The sequence below is a fragment of the Mustela nivalis genome (genome assembly GCF_964662115.1).
Source record: "Mustela nivalis genome assembly, chromosome: 1".
In the NCBI taxonomy this organism is placed as follows: Eukaryota; Metazoa; Chordata; class Mammalia; order Carnivora; family Mustelidae; genus Mustela; species Mustela nivalis.
In genome coordinates, this window is record NC_139020.1 from 100,057,516 (window position 1) to 100,079,163 (window position 21,648).

At 34.3% G+C, this 21,648-nt stretch overlaps 1 protein-coding gene across 1 annotated transcript in view; it reads left to right on the plus strand.

The window, feature by feature from the left end:
* The window catches only part of PIK3CA (phosphatidylinositol-4,5-bisphosphate 3-kinase catalytic subunit alpha), an 81,269-nt gene that overhangs the window by 51,360 nt on the left and 8,261 nt on the right, over positions 1 to 21,648 (plus strand). Inside the window, exons 6-17 of the mRNA XM_082744376.1 lie at positions 256 to 341; positions 7,198 to 7,303; positions 8,017 to 8,169; positions 8,260 to 8,394; positions 12,893 to 13,017; positions 13,887 to 13,968; positions 14,277 to 14,441; positions 14,664 to 14,767; positions 16,223 to 16,394; positions 18,899 to 19,005; positions 19,510 to 19,631; positions 20,435 to 20,513. Coding sequence (XP_082600502.1) covers positions 256 to 341; positions 7,198 to 7,303; positions 8,017 to 8,169; positions 8,260 to 8,394; positions 12,893 to 13,017; positions 13,887 to 13,968; positions 14,277 to 14,441; positions 14,664 to 14,767; positions 16,223 to 16,394; positions 18,899 to 19,005; positions 19,510 to 19,631; positions 20,435 to 20,513 — 1,436 coding nt within the window. The remainder of the gene's footprint in view (positions 1 to 255; positions 342 to 7,197; positions 7,304 to 8,016; positions 8,170 to 8,259; positions 8,395 to 12,892; positions 13,018 to 13,886; positions 13,969 to 14,276; positions 14,442 to 14,663; positions 14,768 to 16,222; positions 16,395 to 18,898; positions 19,006 to 19,509; positions 19,632 to 20,434; positions 20,514 to 21,648) is intronic.

A 21,648-nucleotide genomic window follows, 5' to 3' on the forward strand; every position in this document is an offset into this window, starting at 1 on the left:
TATCCCATTTAGTGTAAATATGCATATGTTTTGTTGCAGAAATATTAATGTCTTTATGGAGTACTGTTGCAACTGCTAAGAATCTGAAGTGATATTTAGTATATGTACCAATTTATCTTTCTATAATATGAAAAGCTCTGAATTACATACCTGGCCTAAAGGGATTATGTAATATAATATTGGTTCTGTAATGTGTATATATATTATGTTTGTATGTATTTTTATACACATACTCTTTTTTTTTTCTTTTTTAAGATCTATGTTCGAACAGGTATCTATCATGGAGGAGAACCCTTATGCGATAATGTGAACACTCAAAGAGTACCTTGTTCCAATCCCAGGTAAGGAAGTATATGGATTTGTATTTCCAAAAGCCATGTTAGTATTTAGCAGTGTAATCAATAAAAGTAGTAATTTTTTTTGCATCATTAGTTTTATAACAAGTCATTTAAATTAACCAGACATTTACATATAGACCATAAGAACTTTCAGTCAAATGAATATCTATCACAGGATCATTTTGTGAGTTCTTCATAAAATGTTATCTGAAGGGTTTTTCTGATTCTCTCTTCCCATTATATCAAGTAGAGAACAGAATATGGTTACATTTTGTGCTGATGATTCCCCACATTAGATTCATAAACCTAGTATTTTATTTTTTATTCTTAACCTCCATTTACATTTACATTAGAAGAAATGAGAATTGGCAAACAACTTCAGAGCCAGACTACTGTGAGGCACTCACATCACTCAGAAGAGTAGATCTTTATGACATTTAAATAAAGAGCCTCTGGGAACAAATCCATTTCTGAGAGGGAGTTTGGAGGAACATTTTAAATGATTACTGCCTAGAAATGCAATGAAGAAATAAAAGGTAATATAATCCAACAGTTTTCCATCCTGCTATTTCTTTGGCTCTTTATAGAATCACTTGGGAATTAAGAGTCTACCCTGAATATAATAGAAACATTTTAAGAGCACTCAAATTGTTACGAAAGATTAAAGGTGAATTTTGTAGACTAGCAATAGAGACAACTAGTAAAACCTCCAGAAGTAAATTTTGTAATGAATTTAGACTGAGTTTAAGAGAATCAAGAAAAAGTTCTGGTCTTGTAATTAAGTTGCTAGAGATGGCCACCATTCTAGAGCCTAGGGAAGTTCAAAGAGGTGATAGCTTTCTCTACTAGGAGGAAGTAAAATAGTTCCTTACCCTACCTGAACCATTGTCAATCAGAAGTACATCATTTAATTAGAAGTTACACTATGAAACAACTACAGGATCTTTTTAAATTTTTGTTTGTAGCAGGAAAAGTTTATTTCCTACCCATACTGGCATGTATTTCACAGGTTGGATGGGGTGTCTGTGTGAGGAACAGAAAAACAGTATTTGAGGAAATACTGGACAAAAATTTTCCAAACTTGTTGAAAACTATAAGCATTCTAAGAAGTTCTGCAAGCTCCAACCAGAGACCCCAAAATAATATTGGGTAGATATATCCTAGTTGTTTCAAGTACTTAAAGTAAACTAGTTTTATCAAAGTAAAAGGTAAATTTGTTTAATAATATGAGATTAAAAGCTCAAAATTTTAGTAAATTAGCTATTTAGATAGGACTTAAATTTGATTATCTTTTCTTCAAGAATTCTCTAGTTTAGAACTTCAGGCCAGTATCTCTGAAGAGCATAGATGGAAAAATCCTCAACAAAATATTAACAAACTAAATCCAACAATATGTTAAAAAAAATCATTCTCCACAATCAAGTGGGATTTATTCCTGGTTTAGTAGTTACAGATCAGTCAACATGATACCATACATCAATAAGAGAAAGAATAAAAACCATATGATCATTTCAATAGATGCCGAAAAATCCCTTGACAAAGTATGATAAAACTTTCAACAGAGTATGTTAGTGGGAATATACCTCAACATAATAAAGTTCATCTATTTAAAACCTACAGCTAACATCATACTCAATGTTGAAAAATTGGGGTCTTTCTCCTTAAGATCAGGAACAGGACAAGGATGTCCACTCTTATCACTTTTACTCAGCATGGTACTAGAAATCCTAGCCACAGCAATCAGACAAGAAAAAGGAATAAAAGCCATCCAGATTGGTAAGAAAGAAGTGAAACTTCCACTATTTGCAGATGACATGATACACTATATAGAAAATCCTAAAGACCCAATGTTGAAAAAGAAAACCAAAGCTGGAGGCATCACAGTTCCAGACCTCTAGCTGTAATCATCAAGACACTATGATAATGGCACAAAACGGACACATCAATAAATGGGACAGAATAGAGAACCCAGAAATGGACGCTCAACTCTTTGGTCAGCTAATCTTTAACAAAGCAGGAAAGACTATCCAGTGGAAAAAAGACAGTCTCTTCAACAGATGGTTTTGGGAAAATTGGATAGCCACATGCAGAAAAATGACACTGGACCACTTTTTTACACCATACACGAAAATAAACTCAAAGTGGATGAAAGACCTAATGTGAGACAGGAATCCATCAAAATCCTTGAAGAGAATACAGACAGCAACTTCTTGCTAGACACATCTTTAAAGGTAAGGGAAACAGAAGCAAAAATGAACTATTGAGACTATATTAAAATAAAAAACTTATGCATTAAAAAGGAAACAATCAACAAAATTAAGACAGCCTCTGAAGGTCAACAAATGACAATAAAGGGTTAGTATCCAAAATATATAAAGAACTTACAAAACTCAACACCCAAACACCAAATAACCCAATTAAAACATGGGCAGAAGACATGAACAGACATCCCCAAAGAAGTCAGACATCCCGGTGGCCAATAGACACATGAAAAGATGGTCAGTATCACTCATCATCAGGGAAATGCAAATCAAAAGTACAAAGAGATACTACCTCATAACTGTCAGAGTGACTACAATAAAAAACACAAGAAACAACAGTGTTGGAGAGTTTGTAGAGAAAAAGGAACACTTGTGCCCTATTGCTTGGAATGTAAACTGGTGCAGTCACTGTGGAAAACAGTAAGGAGTTTCCTCAAAAAATTCAAAAAGGACCACCCTATGAACCAGTAATCCCACTACTAGATTTACCGGAAAAATAAGGAAACACTAATTTGAAAGCTATGTGCCCTCCTACGATTATAGCACTGTTATTTACAATAGCCAAATTATGGAAGCAGCCAAGTGTTCATTGATGGATGGATGGCTAAAGAGCTGTACATACACACAAACACACAGGAATATTATTCAGCCATTTAAAAAAATCTTGCCATTTGCTGCAACATGAATGAAGCTAAAGGGTATAATGCTAAGCAAAAGGAGTCAGAGAAAGACAAATACCATACCATATGATTTCAGTCATGTGGAATTTAAGAAGCAAAACAAATGAACAAAGTGGGAAGAAAGAGACAAACCAAGAAACAGACTTTTAACTATAGAGAACAACCAGAGGGTTACCAGAGGGGAGGTTATGGGGGGATGGGAAAAACAGGTGATAGGGATTAGGAGTACACTTATGATGAGTACTGTAGTACACTAGAAGTGTTGAATGACTGCACTGTACACCTGAAACTAATATAACAGTGTATACTTAGCTATATTGGAATTAAAATTAAAACTTTAATAAAAAAGAATTCTCTAGTTAATACCACCTCACACCACTCAGAATGGCTAAAATTAACAAGTCAGGAAATGACAGATGCTGGCGAGGATGCGGAGAAAGGGGAACCCTCCTACACTGTTGCTGGGAATGCAAGCTGGTGCAACCATTCTGGAAAACAGCGTGGAAGTTCCTCAAAAAGCTGAAAATAGAGCTACCTTATGACCGAGCGATTGCACTGCTGGGTATATACCCTAAAGATACAAACGTGGTGCTCCAAAGGGGCACGTGTACCCGAACGTTTATAGCAGCAATGTCCACAATAGCCAAACTGTGGAAAGAACCTAGATGTCCATCAATAAATGAATGGATAAAGAAGGTGTGATATATATATATATATATACATACACACACACACACACACACACATACACACAATGGAATACTATGAAGCCATCAAAAGAAATGAAATCTTGCCATTTGCATAGAGGGTATTATGCTTAGCAAAATAAGTCAAGCAGAGAAAGACAACTATCCTATGATCTCCCTGTTATGAGGAAGTGGAGATGCAACGTGGGGGTTTGGGGGGTAGGAAAAGAAAAAAATGAAACAAGATGGGATTGGGAGGGAGACAAAGCATAAAAGACTCAATCTCACAAAACAGGCTGAGGGTTGCTGGGGGTCTGGGAGTCAGGAGAGGATGGTGGGGATATGGACATTGGGGAGGGTGTATGCTGTGGTGAGTGCTGTGAAATGTGTAAACCTGGCAATTCACAGATCTGTACCCCTAGGGATAAGAATACATTATATGTTTATAAAAAATTTTTAAATTAATTTTCAAAAAAAGAATTCTCTAGTTAAAGGGTAAAATCCCTATGGTAATAGTATTAGGATTTAAGTAGATTTCTAACTTTTCTGTATTCACAAAATTAAAATCAAGGATAAAGAATATGAAGTTATTAGAAGGGTAGAAAAGTTGATTTTTAAAAAATTCTTACTGAGATTGATTATTCTAAATCCGTACTTCCATATGCTAAATAAAGTAGAAACTTAATGATTTCTTCATAAATGTTACCAGTCCTCTCCCAAAATCAAAATAAATTTGGACTGTATATATCAAGCCATTGCCTAAAAATAAAGAATTTAATTGATATGTGTGTATGCACATGTCTGTATGGACTTTAGAGGAAGAGAGAAACATGTTTTTGTCAATTAGCATAGTATTGAACAGCTACATTTATGGGACATAGGTCTTTTAGAAAGTGTATAGGATATTTTTCATTAATTATAAGCAATTTGAAAGATTTATAAGTAATAAAAAACTCCTGGGAACATCAAAGTACATGTATCTTTAATTTTTCTTAAATTATTGTGGACTTATCAGATCCGACAGTATTTCTTCTATTTGCATTTATTTCTTTTCCCTTTAGAATTTCTTATTACTAACTTGACCCATTTAAACATAAGTCTTCTCTGCATCAAAGGACAATATTTTTTTTTAATCTTTGTCCATAAGTAGAACTTATTTTACTGATAAAGCTTATAACTTAGTTTGGCTAATTAAAAATAGAATTTTTACCATTAAATTGTTTAGTCTTATTTATAATAAAAAAATAGAATTATGAAAGAGTTCTTTGAATAAATTTTCTAGATTAATATCTAGCACTTGAACTTTTCTATGGACCAGTTACTATTCTTTTCACTTTACTTGTGTTACCTGACCAAGCCAGCCACTCACCCCTTCTCTTGTGTTATCTCATTTAATCTTCACAACAATCTTAGGGAATAAGTACTGTTATTAGTCTCATTTCACAGATGAGAAAACAGACAAAAGCAAGGGCCACACATTTTTTTTAATTTAAATTCAGCATGTAGTACGTTATTAGTTTTTGATGTAATGTTCAGTGATTCATTAGTTGTGTATAACACCCAGTGCTCATCACATCACAGAGGGTCACACATTTAATAAAATAGTGAACAGGAGTCTACTCAAGGTAGTCTGACCTGAGTTATACTGGTAACTGTTGTTTCAAAACAAGACAAAACAAAGTTTTTTGGGGCATCTGGGTGGCTCAGTCAGTTAAGCAACTGCCTTCAGCTCAGGTCATGATCTCAGGTCCTGGGATGGAGCCCCACATTGGGTTCCGTGCTCATTAGGAAGCCTGCTTCTCTCTCTCCCGCTCTGCCCCTGCCCCTGCTTGTGTTCTCTCTCTCTCTCTCTGTGTCAAATAAATAAATAAAATGTTTTGTTTTGTTTTTTAAAGTTTTGTTACTTGGCTCTTTACAGATCTGTCCACCAAATATAGACATAATTTCACATATAATATCCAGTAAATTAAAAAGAATTATCATAAATATTAGAATAATTTTTGTCATCACTTTGTATAGCAACTTTTTATTCTTTATTATGAATGTTAACTGTTACCTCTTGTCAAGTAATTATTCTCAACTTCAAATACTTTCTGCTTTACACATCCTTTATTTGCATAGTGACTGACTGAACGGGTTCTTCTGAATAAAATTACATCATGTGTAAAAGTAAACATAATTGTAATCATCATAGAAAATCTCACTCTTCTTGTTTAGTTTCCCTCTTTCAAATGCCTTTTCTATACGCTAATTTTTTTTTTTTTTTACTGCAGTATGGCACAAATGTATAAGTATATAAATGATAATCATAAAGTTCAGGGAATTATCACAGAGTTAGTACCTATATAACTACTATGCTGGTTAAGAAATAGAACATTTACCAGAAATAATGACATTGCCCCTTCCATTAACCTTCGCACCTCTCCAAAGGCAACAGCTATCCTGACATCTAACATTATTTTTCAGTTTGAACTGTTTTTGAATTTTATATAAATATACTTAAGAATTAGATACTCTCTTATATGTAGCTTCTTTCACTCATGTTTGTAAGATTTCATCCGTATTGGGGCACCTGGGTGGCTCAGAGGGTTAAGCCTCTGCCTTCGCATGATCTCAGGGTCTTGGGATCGAGCCCCACATCGGGCTCTCTCTCTCTGCTCAGCAGGGAGCCTGCTTGCTCCTCCTCCTCTCTCTCTGCCTGCCTCTCTGCCTACTTGTGATCTCTATCAAATAAATAAATAAAATCTTAAAAAATTTCATCTGTATTGCAAGTAACGTGTGTATTTCCCTTGCTGTATGGTGTTCCATTATAAGAATATACTGCAGTTTGTTCTACTTTTAGACATTTGGATTGTTAACACTTGGGGGATATTTGCAAATACTCGTTACTAGCAATGTGTGAGATTTCCTGTTACTACACCTCCTTCCCTCCCTTGGTAACATCATTGGTATCATCAGCCTTTATAGTTTTAGCCAATCTCTTATATAGTGATATCTCTATGAGATTTTATTTTGCATTTTCTGGTTGACAAATAATATTGACTACTTTTTTATATTTATTGGCCATTTGGATATGATCTTGTGAGGTATGTCTATACCAGTTGATTTCTGACCTGTTTTTATTTGATTTTTTGTTTTCTTGATGATTTGTAGGAGTTGTTTATATACCTGGATAAAGCCTTTTTTTTTTTTTTTTTTGGTAAATTCTTTTTTTCTTTAAAATTTTACATAGGTGGAATGAATGGCTAAATTATGATATATACATTCCTGATCTTCCTCGTGCTGCTCGACTTTGCCTTTCCATTTGTTCTGTTAAAGGCCGAAAGGGTGCTAAAGAGGTAAAGTATTTCAGAAGAAATAATTATTTTTACCTCTAAAAAACTCCTAATTATACTGCTTTGAATTTTTATCAAGAAGTGAATTTTTTTCTTTATCTAAAAAAAATAGTCAAATATTTTTAAATTTTTAGTAAATAAATGTCATAGAATACCTCAGCAGACCTTCCTGAATTTATTTGCAAGTCTGTCCTGAGTTCACATGGACAAAATTTTTTATACATGCAATGACTACCCACAAATATCTGTTACGTGACTACATGCCAATATCTGCCTGGTTTGCTTTGGTTCATATTTCCTATTTATAATTAAAGAAAAATTTCTGTTATTTCAAATAGGAAAACAGAAAGTGCTTGTACTTTCAAAAAAAATTGATGTGACTTAAAGCTATCATTGTAGCGATAGTTATTGAATTCTTTCTGTGGAAGAAAAGTGCTTTGAAATGCATTTTGTAGGGGCACCTTGGTTGCTCAGTCATTAAGCATTTGCATTCAGCTCATGTCATGATCCCAGGTTCCTGGGATCAAGCCCCACATTGAGCCCCACATCAGGCTCCCTGCTCAGCAGGAAGCCTGCTTCTACCTCTCCCACTCCCCCTGCTTATCCTCTCTCTCTCTGTCTCTCTTTCTCTACCAAGTAATTAAATAATCTTTTTTAAAATGCATTTTATAATTTAATCCACAGAGTAGTGAATATCTTTCTGTTCGTTTTTGAAGGAACACTGTCCATTGGCCTGGGGAAATATAAACTTGTTTGATTATACAGATACTCTAGTATCTGGAAAAATGGCTCTGAATCTTTGGCCAGTACCTCATGGATTAGAAGATTTGCTGAACCCTATTGGTGTTACTGGGTCAAATCCAAATAAAGTAAGCTTTTTATTATCATAAATTAGAATTTTTTCCTTTTTTCTGACAGTTAAGCACAATATTTATGATAACTTTTATTCCATCTCTTAGGAAACACCATGCTTAGAGTTGGAGTTTGACTGGTTCAGCAGTGTGGTCAAGTTCCCAGATATGTCAGTGATTGAAGAGCATGCCAACTGGTCGGTGTCTCGAGAAGCAGGATTTAGTTATTCCCATGCAGGACTGGTAAGGCAGATCACTGAATTTTCTTAAGTATCAGTCATAATCAGTGGATTTGGGTTTATCCTTTTTGTTTGGAGCAGGGTTCATGGGGTTTAGTTACAGTGGCATAGCTCCTATAGGCTCTGGACAGAGTTGCTGTAATTAGTATAATCACATTCTCTATATGCTAGTACTGTTACTGAAGTTCTGTCTCTTAGTTTAATCAGAGCCCTAGCCTGCCTTCATTTAACAAATATTAATTGAATGTCAACTATATGTTTGTATTCATTGTGTGAGAGGTAATAAAGTTTTGACCTAAAGAGACCTCCATTGCATATACAGTCTAATGGTGAAAATAGACGTTGAAGTGGTAAAAGAAATGTGTGAGATTATAAATCATGGTAGGTGATAATGATAGAAAAACCAATAGTATCCCAAGAATGACTATAGAGGGTTGGGGTGAAAAGCCAATATGTATTGGGTTCAAGAAAGAACTTTTTACTTCTCTGGAATAATAACCTGAAAGTTGAAACAAAAGCATGAGTATATTGTTAGTTAAGCTTGGAAGCAGAGGAGAGCTTTGTTACCACCATACTCCAGGATCCCCTAGAAAAGATTACATATAAAAGGAAGTTTAAGTATGAATCAAGTTGTCTGATCTTGGCCATTAATTTAGAACCACAGTATAACTGGGTTCAAAGACCATTAACTCTTATTTCTCAAGGGCAAAGGTGTCAGTGCTAAGAGAAGATATTTTTGTTCTTGTCTCTTTCCCTGGTTTTCAAATTTATCACTTTTTCTTTGGCCTGGTGATACATTATGGCTAGACCAACCAATGAGTATGGGGCCAAGAGGTCCTGAAATAGGCCTACCTGAGTAACAGCAATGCCCAGGGGCAGTTGGAATCCTGCATTGAGGAACTTTATTAGTTTACAGCTGTGTTCTCAGTAAGGAGTTTACAAACCCTGTTGTAAACTGATTAGTAATAATCATAACCTTCCTGCCAATATACTTTCAGAGATAATGTAGCAGGTATTTAGAGAGGTACAAATTAATTTTAAATTATTACTGAATTCTTTCTGATACTAAAAGTACAAAGGAATTCTTTTTCTTGAAAAATGTAGCCTCTATTTTGTAACTTTGATTTCTTGTTGATAATTCTAACATTTATCAAGTGCTTACTGTGTACCACAGTACTGTGTACTGTGATACCAGTCACTTTTCATGGTTTATCTCATTTAATCTTAAAAGCAATTCCTATGAGGGTAGTACGAATATAATCCCTATATTGCCAGTAAGGAAACAGGCTTAAGGAGTTTAAATAACTTATCCAGTATCACTGTTGAATAAGTATTGAGCTTCTGGGATACCAGGGTAGCTCAGTGGGTTAAAGCCTCTGCCTTCAGCTCAGGTCATGATCCCAGGGTCCTGGGATGGAGAGGAGAAGCGAGTTGGGGTAAATCAGAGGGGGAGACAAACCATGAGAGACTGTGGACTTTGAGAAACAAACTGAGGGTTTGGGAGGGGAAAAGGGTGGGGGGTTGGGTGAGCCTGGTGGTGGGTATTATGGAGGGCACGTATTGCATGGAGCACTGGGTGTGGTACATAAACCATGAATTTTAGAATACTGAAAAAAAATTTTTTTAAAAAGGACTGATATTTTATGGCTTTTTTTCTTTCTTAGAGGAATTTTTTCTTTAAAGTAAAAAGTTGTTTTTAATAGAATAAAACTGGGTCAGTTTTTCAGTTATGATCGGGTCTATTGAAAACTTCTATAAACCTAAGATAGAAACGATATCAAAGGTCCTGGAGGTAGAGGGAACAAAATTACACCACTTGAGAGTCATTACTTCAGATTCTAATGATGATGGTAAAATTGATCATGTAGGTAAAACATCAAATAATGTCCTAGATGAATTTTCTCGAACTCAAGATATGATGAGTGAACAATAGATTTCCAAGAACAAAAAGGAAATATTGTATTCAGTTAGTCATTCAACAGGAATAACTTCATCACACACTATTTTTTGATGAGAACCTGGACCACACCTCATCTTTCTTTCCAGTTTTAATGCTGCTATACACCAGAATTTATTTGATACACTTTTTAAGTGAATAAACATCACAGGCAGGTGTGTATGCAAAGATGAGTGGAAGGAAAAAAGTGCTGTAGAAATATAAAATTGCTTGGGACGCCTGGGTGGCTCAGTTGGTTAAGCGGCTGCCTTCGGCTCAGGTCATGATCCCAGCGTCCTGGGATCGAGTCCCACATCGGGCTCCTTGCTCCGCAGGGAGCCTGCTTCTCCCTCTGACTCTTCCTTCCACTCTGTCTGCCTGTGCTCGCTCTCATTCACTCTCTCTCTGACAAATAAATAAATAAAATCTTTAAAAAAAAAAAAAAAGAAATATAAAATTGCTTGGATTACTATAAAAGTTCTCAAAAGTATTATATTTTGACAATTGAAGTATAAGAAGAAAAATCAGGGTGATGATAAGCTAGAACTTATTAGATATGCATTTGAAGTGTAGAATCACGATCTGGAAGATATGTGTGTTCCAGGCTCATGCATGACAGTTGATGAGCAAGCAGTTAATGGCATTCAAAGGATGTTGCCCATTTTGATTATGAATTTGGTTCTGCTGTTTAAATTGTTTTTATAATTAATTATTTTTATTAACATCTAATGTATTTTTGCCCCAGGGATACAGGTCTTCACACTTCACAGCACTCACCATATCACACCTGTGTACTAAATTCTTAGTAAGATGTCAAATAAAGTTGTTTTTCACAAAATTTTTTCATAGTTTATTAAGTTATATTTAAAATGAAAACAACTAAAAAATAAGCTAATAATATTAAGAGTCGCTTAGACCAAGATGATAAATGATAATGACTACTTTTCCTGTGAATCAAGGGTTAAGTATTTGTTAGCTCTTACCTTGAGTATTACAATAGCCTCCTAAATGGTCTTCCTCAGTCTACAAAGCAGCTAAAATAATCTCTATAAAACATAAATCAGGGGCGCCTGGGTGGCTCAGTGGGCTAAAGGGTCCTGGGATTGAGCCCTGGCATCAGGCTCTCTCTTCAGCGGGGAGCCTGCTTCCCCACCTCCCTTTCTCTGCCTGCTTCTCTGCCTACTTGTGATCTCTGTCTGTCAAATAATAAAATCTTTTAAAAAAAAGAAACATAAATCAAATCATGATATTCATCCTTTAAATAGCTTTCACTAAAAATAAAATCCAAATCTTTTACCCTGACTTGCAAATTTTATGTGGTCTGAACATAGCCTCCCATCACTCTCCCCTTGTCTCCTGGGCTTCAGGCTCCTAGGTCTTGTTCCTTTTCCTCCCTAATACCAAACTCATTCTCTTCTTGGGTCCCCTTCACTGTTTCCTCCACCTGCAGTACTCTTTTCCCTGATCTTATTGTGGGTGCTTCTTTCTTATCATTTGGACCACAAATTAAATACTCCCTTCTCAGAGGCCACTTCCAGATACCCAGTGTAAAGTAGCCACTCAGTCATCTTCATTATATCACCCAAAGTATTTATATCAGCTTTCCAATTTTTTTAATTTGTTCATATAATTTTTCACTATAATTTTTCACTATAATCTTGTTAGTGAAGGTTCTTTTACTATTTAAGACCCTCAGCAGTAAGAACAAAACAAGGCACACGGTACATGTTTTAATAAATATTTGTTGATGGACATGTGCCAATAATATTTCTTTATACTATTGGATAAATTAATATTTAAGTGTTGTTAATAAAATGTTAACAAATATTAATAAAAACCAAGTGGCATGAATACCTGCTTTCATTTTTAGCCATTGGGAATATGTGTGACCTGTTCCAAGGGGATGTGTACTTGTGTTCATAATATATTAATATACATTCATAATTATTCATTATGCAGTTAATATATCTGTATTTAAAGGGAATAAGTATGTTACTTGGACTCTTGGCATTATACCAAAGGTTATGGTGTTTTTATTTTCGTTTCCAAACATTTAACGTCCAGTGTTTTAACAAGGGTATTTCTTTTCCTTTTTTCTCTTACTTATTTTTACTTTTTAAATTTGAGAGCCTTGCAGTGATTACAAGGATATATTTGAGCAAAGATTATGAAAGAATTTACATTTGTATTTTATTATTTTACTGTTTCTTATCCCAGAAACATGAGCAGAGTAGTTAATAGAATACTAGGAAGGGGCCTCATCAGGAAGAGAAGTCAGTTACTTACTTCTACCCCCAGGTATCCCAGTTTGGTCACTCACTTTGGCAGTGACTGTTCTGTGACTGATGGTAATGTTAGCTAAGATACTGGATTTGTTCCACAAATACTGCCTTAAGCTGATTCTCCCCATCCCTGAAAATAAAGGCTTGTGATGAGAATAAACTGGATCACAACGATTAATAAGCAGTGTAAAGTTGTTGGCCACTGTCTGTTTTTGTAGATCACTCATGAATCCAGGGGAAAATATGGCAAAGGAAATCATATAAGATATTACTTTATTTTGCAGAGTAACAGACTAGCTAGAGACAACGAATTAAGAGAAAACGATAAAGAACAGCTCCGAGCAATTTGTACCCGAGATCCTCTATCTGAAATCACTGAGCAAGAGAAAGATTTTCTATGGAGCCACAGGTAAATGTTAAGATGAATATTCCCTAAAACAACTGATTTTGGCTTATCTTGCGGGTTCTTCAATACCTGTTAAAGTATATAAAGCATAATTTACATGACTTTTTTGTCATAAACAATATTCTTTTTTAAACTGTGGATAAAGATCAGTATTTCTAGAAAATCATGCTGCATTGGTACTAACCTTCCACCTTCAAGCCTTGAAGGCTTTTTTAAAATTCTAAATCCCTGGTGTGACTTTTTTTAGGATTTGTTTTGGGGACTTTTTTAAATGAAATTCAAGATTAAAAAAAAAATACCCAAAGCTTTAGATCAATTTAGTTGGGATGTATTTGGTCTAGATATTTCAATTTTTAGGCGTTCCTTCCATTTTTTTCCTTACACTTCCTCAATGTAATAGTGCAGTGCTTTATTTTCACTTATGGAGAAATTACCCCACTACTTAGGAATTATACACTGATTTATTTAAATAAAGCAGTTGCAGTGCCTTTCTGCAAAAAGTCCATTGAAACATAAGTTTTGTCCAGTGACTACAGTAGAAGTGGCAACTCTCCTCATGGTTTCTGTTGGGTGAGTGGGTAAAAAAAGAGCTATGTAGTGTTGTGAAATAAATTCATACTTTTTTCCAAAGTATCTGTCTTCCATTTGGATTATTCTTTTGTCTTCCATGACATTGTAACTGTCTATGTATTATGTGTGCATAAATATGCAATTATATTGTTAAATGCTGATTTCTTTTGATATTAAAGTAGGCTAGTAATGGTAAGTTTTCAGTATGTTTGGAAAGATTACATAGTTTAAAATTTAGATATCTAGGCCTTTTGATTAACATGCAAGAATGTTTTTTGTTTTGTTTTGTCTTTTCCACACAGACACTATTGTGTAACTATCCCTGAAATTCTACCCAAACTGCTTCTGTCTGTTAAATGGAATTCTAGAGATGAAGTAGCTCAGGTAAATGCATGTTTGAGATTACAGAATAACTGTTGTATAAAATTCATGTGTCACTCAAATTGTTTTCTCTCAGAAAGTCTGCATAAGAGGTGAAATAGACTATGTTTTATATTAATATGATAATATAGTGGGAAAAAATACCATTCACACCACTAATAAAATTAGTTAGAATTGAACATTTTAAACACCAGATTCATAAGGAGAGCCCTTAACTAATTTTAAAAGAAGAAATTAAGACATTGTCTTAGAGGGTTCACTCACAACTGTCTTAACTTTTTAAATGTGATTTATTGTTTTTGCTATAACAGATGTACTGCTTAGTGAAAGATTGGCCTCCAATCAAACCTGAACAGGCTATGGAGCTTCTGGACTGTAATTACCCAGATCCTATGGTTCGAGGTTTTGCTGTTCGGTGCTTGGAAAAATACTTAACAGATGACAAGCTTTCTCAGTACCTAATTCAGCTAGTACAGGTAAAATAATGTAAAATAGAAAAATAATGTTTTATTCTAAATCCATGCACCTTTATCCAGACTGTGGATCTTTATCTATACTAGCTTTATGCTTTTTTTAAAATAGGTTTTATTACCAGTAGTACCTACTTAATTTCTAAAAAATTTTCTTTAAATCCAGCCATGCAAAAACTGACCCTGATTGATGCAATGTTGTTTTTATGTTTGTGTTTAATCACATAGGTCCTAAAATATGAACAGTATTTGGATAACCTGCTTGTGAGATTTTTACTCAAGAAAGCATTGACTAATCAAAGGATTGGGCACTTTTTCTTTTGGCATTTAAAGTAAGTCACATTATTTTCCCATTAAATTCTTTAGATATATGTTACTTGCTTTCTTAACAGATCTATAAATATTACTTATATACTGTTGTTTTTGTCTGAGTTTTCCATAATGAAAGTATATTGTACCAGTCGTAAGCTTCCCTTCAAGTTTTTCTCTTTAGTATTAAATAAGCAGGAAAATTCAAAACTGAATTTGATATTGAAATGAGACCTGAAATATTTTTAAAGACTTTGATTTTACTCTAAGCGAAGTAAAATTTGTTAGTTTTATATTGGTTAATATTGCAGTTGATTTCACTATATGTGTGGATTAAAAAATCCACACATAAAAGAAAAAAAAATCCTGCCTTGGAATTCAGAACAATAATGACAGAAATCCCAAGTTTCTTACTAGAAAACAAGCTAATTAAGAATTAAAAGTATTTGGGCACCTGGGTGGCTCAGTTGGTTAAGCAACTGTCTTTGGCTCATGTCATGATCTCCAAGTCCCGTAGTGGACTCCTTGCTCAGCAGAGAGTCTGCTTCTCCCTCTGATCTTCTCCCCTATCATGCTTTCTCTTTCTCTCTCTCTCTCTCTCTCAATCCCTCAAATAAATAAATAAATAAAAGAATTAAAAGTATTTTGTAGAATATGATCTAATACTCCAAGTAAGATCATAAGCCATACACTTCTCCTAAATTTAAAAAGATTTATAATTAACTTGATTTTTTTAATAATTAACTTGATTTTTTTTAATGTTAAAATAAATCAAAATGGAATCCTGAAGCTAAGTTTAAAATAATTAAATTCAAAGACTGTGTAGAAAGAGGATATGTATGCCACAAGAGTCAAATAGTATTCACTTGCTCTTTACTCCCCCCCATTCATTTTATTACTTTTTTCCTGAATTTACTTGTTACATGTTTGTATATATTTCAAGTTGTTTTTAAATTCCAGTTAGTAAACATACAATATAATATTAATATTACATATTAGTATTATAATAGGTACAGTATAATGATTAAACACTTCCCATACAACACCTGGTTCTCATCATTAAAGCAAGTGCACGCCTTAATCCCTGCCACCTATTTCACCTAGTCCCCAGCCACCTCCCCTTCAATAACCATCAGATTGTTCTCTATAGTTAATACATTTCGTGCTAAGATTAGTAAATGAAAAGTAGTTGAAGTAGGCCTAAAGTCTAGTTTATTAAATTTATATTTCCAGAAACTATCTTAAATTCTTGATTATTTTGCTTCTAAATGATAGATTTTACATAAGTTTATTGTTACTATGATGATAACATTTATTGGATTTCAAAAATGGGTTTTCATATTTTCTTTTAAAAAACTATATATATATGTACTTATTTAGGACCATATATATAATGCAGTGTGTGTGTGTGCATACATGTGTGTATTCAGTCTTTTTTTTTTTTTCTTTTGTTTTGTTTTAATTCTGTGCTCTTTCAGATCTGAGATGCACAATAAAACAGTTAGTCAGAGGTTTGGCCTTCTTTTGGAGTCCTATTGTCGTGCATGTGGGATGTATTTGAAGCACCTAAATAGGCAAGTTGAGGCTATGGAAAAGCTCATTAACTTAACTGATATCCTCAAACAAGAGAAGAAGGATGAAACACAAAAGGTATGTGAATCTTTAGTTTGTTTTTGAGACTCTGCATTGCAGTGGGGCAGGGTAATTTGAGAGCCCAGTGTAGATGCAGATTGTGGGTGTTAGAATCAAGCATATCAGGATTTGGATCCAAGTTTCATTGCCTCTCAGCTATGTAATGTTAGACACATTATTTAGACTTTGAGATCTATTCTCATTTATAAATGGCAATGATACTTTCTACATAGTGTAGTGAGAATTAAATTACATGAGATGCACTGAAGCACATATCACAGTGCCCAGAATGCAGGCAGTGCCCAGTAAATGATAGTCCTTTCTTCTTCCCCTTCCTTCTCTTTTACACAGCCCTAACTTTTAAAATTATTATTCCTTATTTTGTGCCATTGTTTATCTTTTAGTAATGACCTTGAAAATAAGTGTAAATAAATTAATTTGTACATTGCTAAGTTTAAGGTGGACTCTTAGTCATGCTTTGAACATTATCACACACTCTGGTGATCTGTAATCTAGCCTAGTGTAACTGAGGAATATGAAATGTAAGGATTTTTCCTGACCTTTTCCTCCTATCATTTTTTCAGTCTACCACATCCTGTAGTAAAAAGTGAGATCATTCCTCACCTCTGATGAAATGGGAAAAAAAAAAAATCCCAGTATATTAGTCCCCAAGCACAAAGAATGTAAATTAGCAATACCGAATGAATTTTTCCAAGATCTTCATTGATACTGCATGAAAAAAAAATTTTAAAGAAAGTTACTGGATTAATCTAAATGTCATTGAGTGAGTGACTGAGCTGATTTTATTGAAGGTGAAATAAATGATATTAGAAAATAGTGGTGGGAGGCGCCTGCGTGGCTTAGTTAAGCATCTAACTCTTGATTTGGGCTCAGTTCACAACCTCAGGGTCATGAGATCAAGCCTGGCATTGGGCTTGATCTGGGCATGGAGCCTGCTTAAGATTCTCTTTGTGGGGGCGCCTGGGTGGCTCAGTGGGTTAAGCCTCTGCCTTCGGCTCAGGTCCTGATTCCAGGGTCCTGAGATCGAGCCCCACATCAGGCTCTCTGCTCAGTGGGGAGCCTGCTTCCCCCTCTCTCTCTGCCTGCCTCTCTGCCTACTTGTGATCTCTCTCTCTGTCAAATAAATAAAATCTTAAAAAAAAAAAATTCTCTCTCTGCCCCCACTTCTTGCTCGCACTTGCTCTCTATAAAAAAAGATTTTTTAAAAATAATTGTACTGTTTCTGATGCTGGAATCATGAGCTAGAGGGGACTAGCCTGCTTTGAAAGAATAAAAGTAAAAAAAAAAAGTTATAATATTTATGTTGTAACAGGTAAGAAAAAAGAAACTAGATATTAGTTAAATTTGCAAATATACTCATTTCTTTTAGCTGGAATTTTCATATCACAGGTTGGCTTTGATACAGTGAGTTAAATAGGAAGGTGAAAGTCATTACTCACTTTACTATTGGCTCAAATGGGATTGTGATAGGGGAGTGAAAATGCCATAGGAACAAAAGCAGTTTCTTTGAGTGGTTTCCTGCTTTATCGTACAATGATAAAGCATTGGAAGCAGTGTGCTAACATTAGGGTTGATAGTGCTAGAAAAAGAAATGCCTTTACATGAGCCAGAGCTGCCGTAGTCAGTGATGACTATATTTTCCAGCTACTTGCTTCTCCATAGTGAAAACAAAACAAAACAAAAACAAAACAAACTTTATTACTAAAATTAAATTATTATGAAAATTAGTTGATTATGAATTCCTAGCTTCTAACCTCTTTTTGTCCCCTACTTACCTTTTATATTTTTGATAAATAATGATTTCCTAAAATAAAATGGCAGTCATTGCATGATACAGCTTAGCAGTCTGGGCTCTGGTTTCAGGTGATTAAAAAGATATGTTTCTGCATACATACTGGAACCTGAGTACAGTGTGCGACTCAGCCTAACAAATGTTTTTATAAGCCCTTTTCCAAACAATTTCTTTTAGCCTCACTAGACTCTTTTTACTAAACAGAAAGAAAATGAATGTGGTTTTTTTCTGCAAAGCTTTAAAGTTACTAAGCTAACCTAATATCTCCATAGTTTTTCCTCCATAGGTCAACAAACTTTTTTGTGAAAGGCCAAATAGTAAATATTTTTAGGCTTCACAGACCATGCAGTCTCTGTTGTAACTATTCAACTCTGCTCTTCTGCTGTGAAAGCAGCCAGTATCTAAAGGAAAGGGCATGGCTATATCCAGTGCAGTTTGATGTACAAAAACTGCCATAGTTGACCAAGCCCTGCTCTAGAGCCAAAACATTGCCTGTGTCAGCTAGCAGTGTTCTTATAGGAGAGTGCACAGTGCTGCCCCTCCTGCCTCTGCCTGAAGTGTGTTGCTCTGTGTGATAGAAACCTTTTAATCAGAAACATACGGATTCATACACCATACAGTACTGTGGTTACAACATATAAAAGAGATTAGTGGTTAGTTTTACCTTTCATGAAATCAGTCTCTAAACATGATTATGCTCATTTATCAGGTACAGATGAAGTTTTTAGTTGAGCAGATGCGGCGACCAGATTTCATGGATGCTCTCCAAGGTTTTCTATCTCCTCTTAATCCTGCTCATCAACTAGGAAATCTCAGGTAATGTACCTTATTGGAAGGTTTATTGATATATTGAAATAAGTAACATTCCTGGAAAAAATCTTAAGAAAAGTTAAAAATTATAATTAGAATGTTCAATTACATCTGCTTCCCTCTCCCGTTATCCTACCTAATAGAATAGGCTGTTTAGTTTTCTTAAGTTCAGAACTGCATTTATTCAGAATGTGTTATTACTTTAATAATAGAGTTTAAAACTTCTTCTGGCCAGAATTTCTGGTTTCATTTCAAAAATGAAATTAGTATCTATAAAACGAATGGCAGATCCCATATTTGTTGAAAATTCATGTGCTATTATGTAAGAAAGTTTTAAGCGTAACTTTTTTCTTTATACTCCCTTGAATAAATGAATTCATAAATTAACTGGAGGTTTTAAATTTTTATAACACTTCAAAAAACTATATGGTCTGTGTATTTTAAAATAAATTTGAGGGTAAAAGAATTTTAAAAATAAGGTGCCTAGTGAAGTTTTTAACTATTTTAAAGGCTTGAAGAGTGTCGAATTATGTCCTCTGCAAAAAGGCCACTGTGGTTGAATTGGGAGAACCCAGACATCATGTCAGAGTTACTCTTTCAGAACAATGAGATCATCTTTAAAAATGGGGATGGTAAGAAAAAGTATTAATGAGCTTATGATGCATGAATATAGCTATCTTTTTATAAACAGGATATTTATGAAGCATGAAGACTTTTGAAAGCCATTTAAGGAATATGTGTGGTAAAATATATAATATTAAACAAATGTCTTAACCTTTAGAAAATGTATGTATAATTATTAAAAGTAAAGAAGTACTAAAGTTAGAATTGAAAGGCCTGAAATAAGTTTCTATTATTTACTTAGCTGTGTGAGTATCCATTCTTTCTATAAGTATTTGATGTACTAGGCCGTCAAATTGTAAGAATAAACAAAACAGAGTCCCTGTCTCTTAAAGTTTATGGTCTAGCAGGGAGAAGAGAGACTTTAAACAAATAATTACAAAAATAAAATTATAATATGGTACAAAAGAAAGGTGTAGCCTGCTAAGAAATCATAAAAAAGAAGGATATAATATACTTAGAAAACAGGCTGTGGCAGGAAGCAGTGGGAGGATCATAGATGAATTTCCCCTGGGAAACGACATTTCAGCACTGAATTCTGTTAACCCCAATATTTATAAACAGGTTCAAATTTAAGGATTCAAAAAAATAAGTACTTTAAATAATTTAAAATTTTTGTGAAATACATCATTGTACAGATGGGTTTATGCAGGTACTTTAGAAATGGGTTAAGAATCAAAATATTGCTTCCTTATAGATTAATCTGAAAAGTAAATATAGCTGTATTTGTTTTCTCTTTGAAAGCAACATGATGACATGACACCAGGTTTGCATTCATGGAATTAATCGGTGATACATATTATTTGAATTGCAGATTTACGGCAAGATATGCTCACACTTCAAATAATTCGCATTATGGAAAATATCTGGCAAAATCAAGGTCTTGATCTCCGGTAGGTAACCAGTAAGGCAACATATATGTTGAAAGTTATCCTGAAAAAGTAAACTATTAGTAAACATCAGTTATAAAGCATAAAGGGGCATGTATCTATGAAAAAATGTAGGGAGTAGTAATTAATACTAGTTGATTACACATTCATTCGTCTTCCTCTTCCTTGGCGCATAATAGCAAAGAGATTCAGCAAGGCAAGAAGAGGTATCTCTAAGTTGGCAAAGACTTCAACTGTGTCTGGAATGTGTCTAGAACTTTTCAAGACAGAACATAGGAGACACAAAAGCCCCCTGTTTTCATTCAGAAGTTAAGAGGTTAAAAGAAAGTTTCTTTTGTAATGTAAATTTTCTAATTTTAAAACTTTATGTAACCTCTAATCTTAAATCAGTTTGACAGTAAAATTTATGAAAAGAACTCGTCTTAAAGCTTTTGCTCTTCTGTTTGTTTCTGCCCAGCCTTCTACAGTTATGTCTGAGTTTTCTGTCGTGCTTCATCTTGTCCTAATTTGTTTCTGTTTCTCACAGTGTTCCCTTCTTTTTCTCGTCTCTTTGCAAATCTAGCCATTCCAGCAAAGGCGCTCTCTCCAAAAGAATTTTTGTCCATAAGTGGGCATAGGAGTCAACTCCAGCTGCAGCAGCAGAGCAGATTAGGGTTTATTTGTATGCCTCCTAAAGATTGATACGTAGTATGTAAAAATACATCAGTGACACATAGTAGAATCATCTTGTTGCAAAGAAGAAAAATGGACATGTCAAGTAATTTGCTAAAGCACAAAATTAGGTCATCAACTTCAAATTTTTAACTCCTGATGCTGTGCTTAGTCCCTTCTGCTTTCCAAAAAGAGTGTTATACGAATCAAGCTTCCTCTTTTGGTATAATTTCTGCGTCTGAGAGATACACATGCCATTACTACCACTTCCCCCAGGAAAGTACAAAACAAAAGAGAATGCAAGAGCTAGACAGAGTCAAGGATTTAACTATATAACTCTGGTATTTAACTGTAAATGAGTGAGTGTGCTAAAAACCATTTAAAGTTAAGCTAGATCATTGGAAAGTAAGTTGGATCTTCAAAAAGTTTTTAAGTCTTAGAATATTTTCTAAATTTTTTTAACTTAAGTAATTTAAGTAAAAATTTT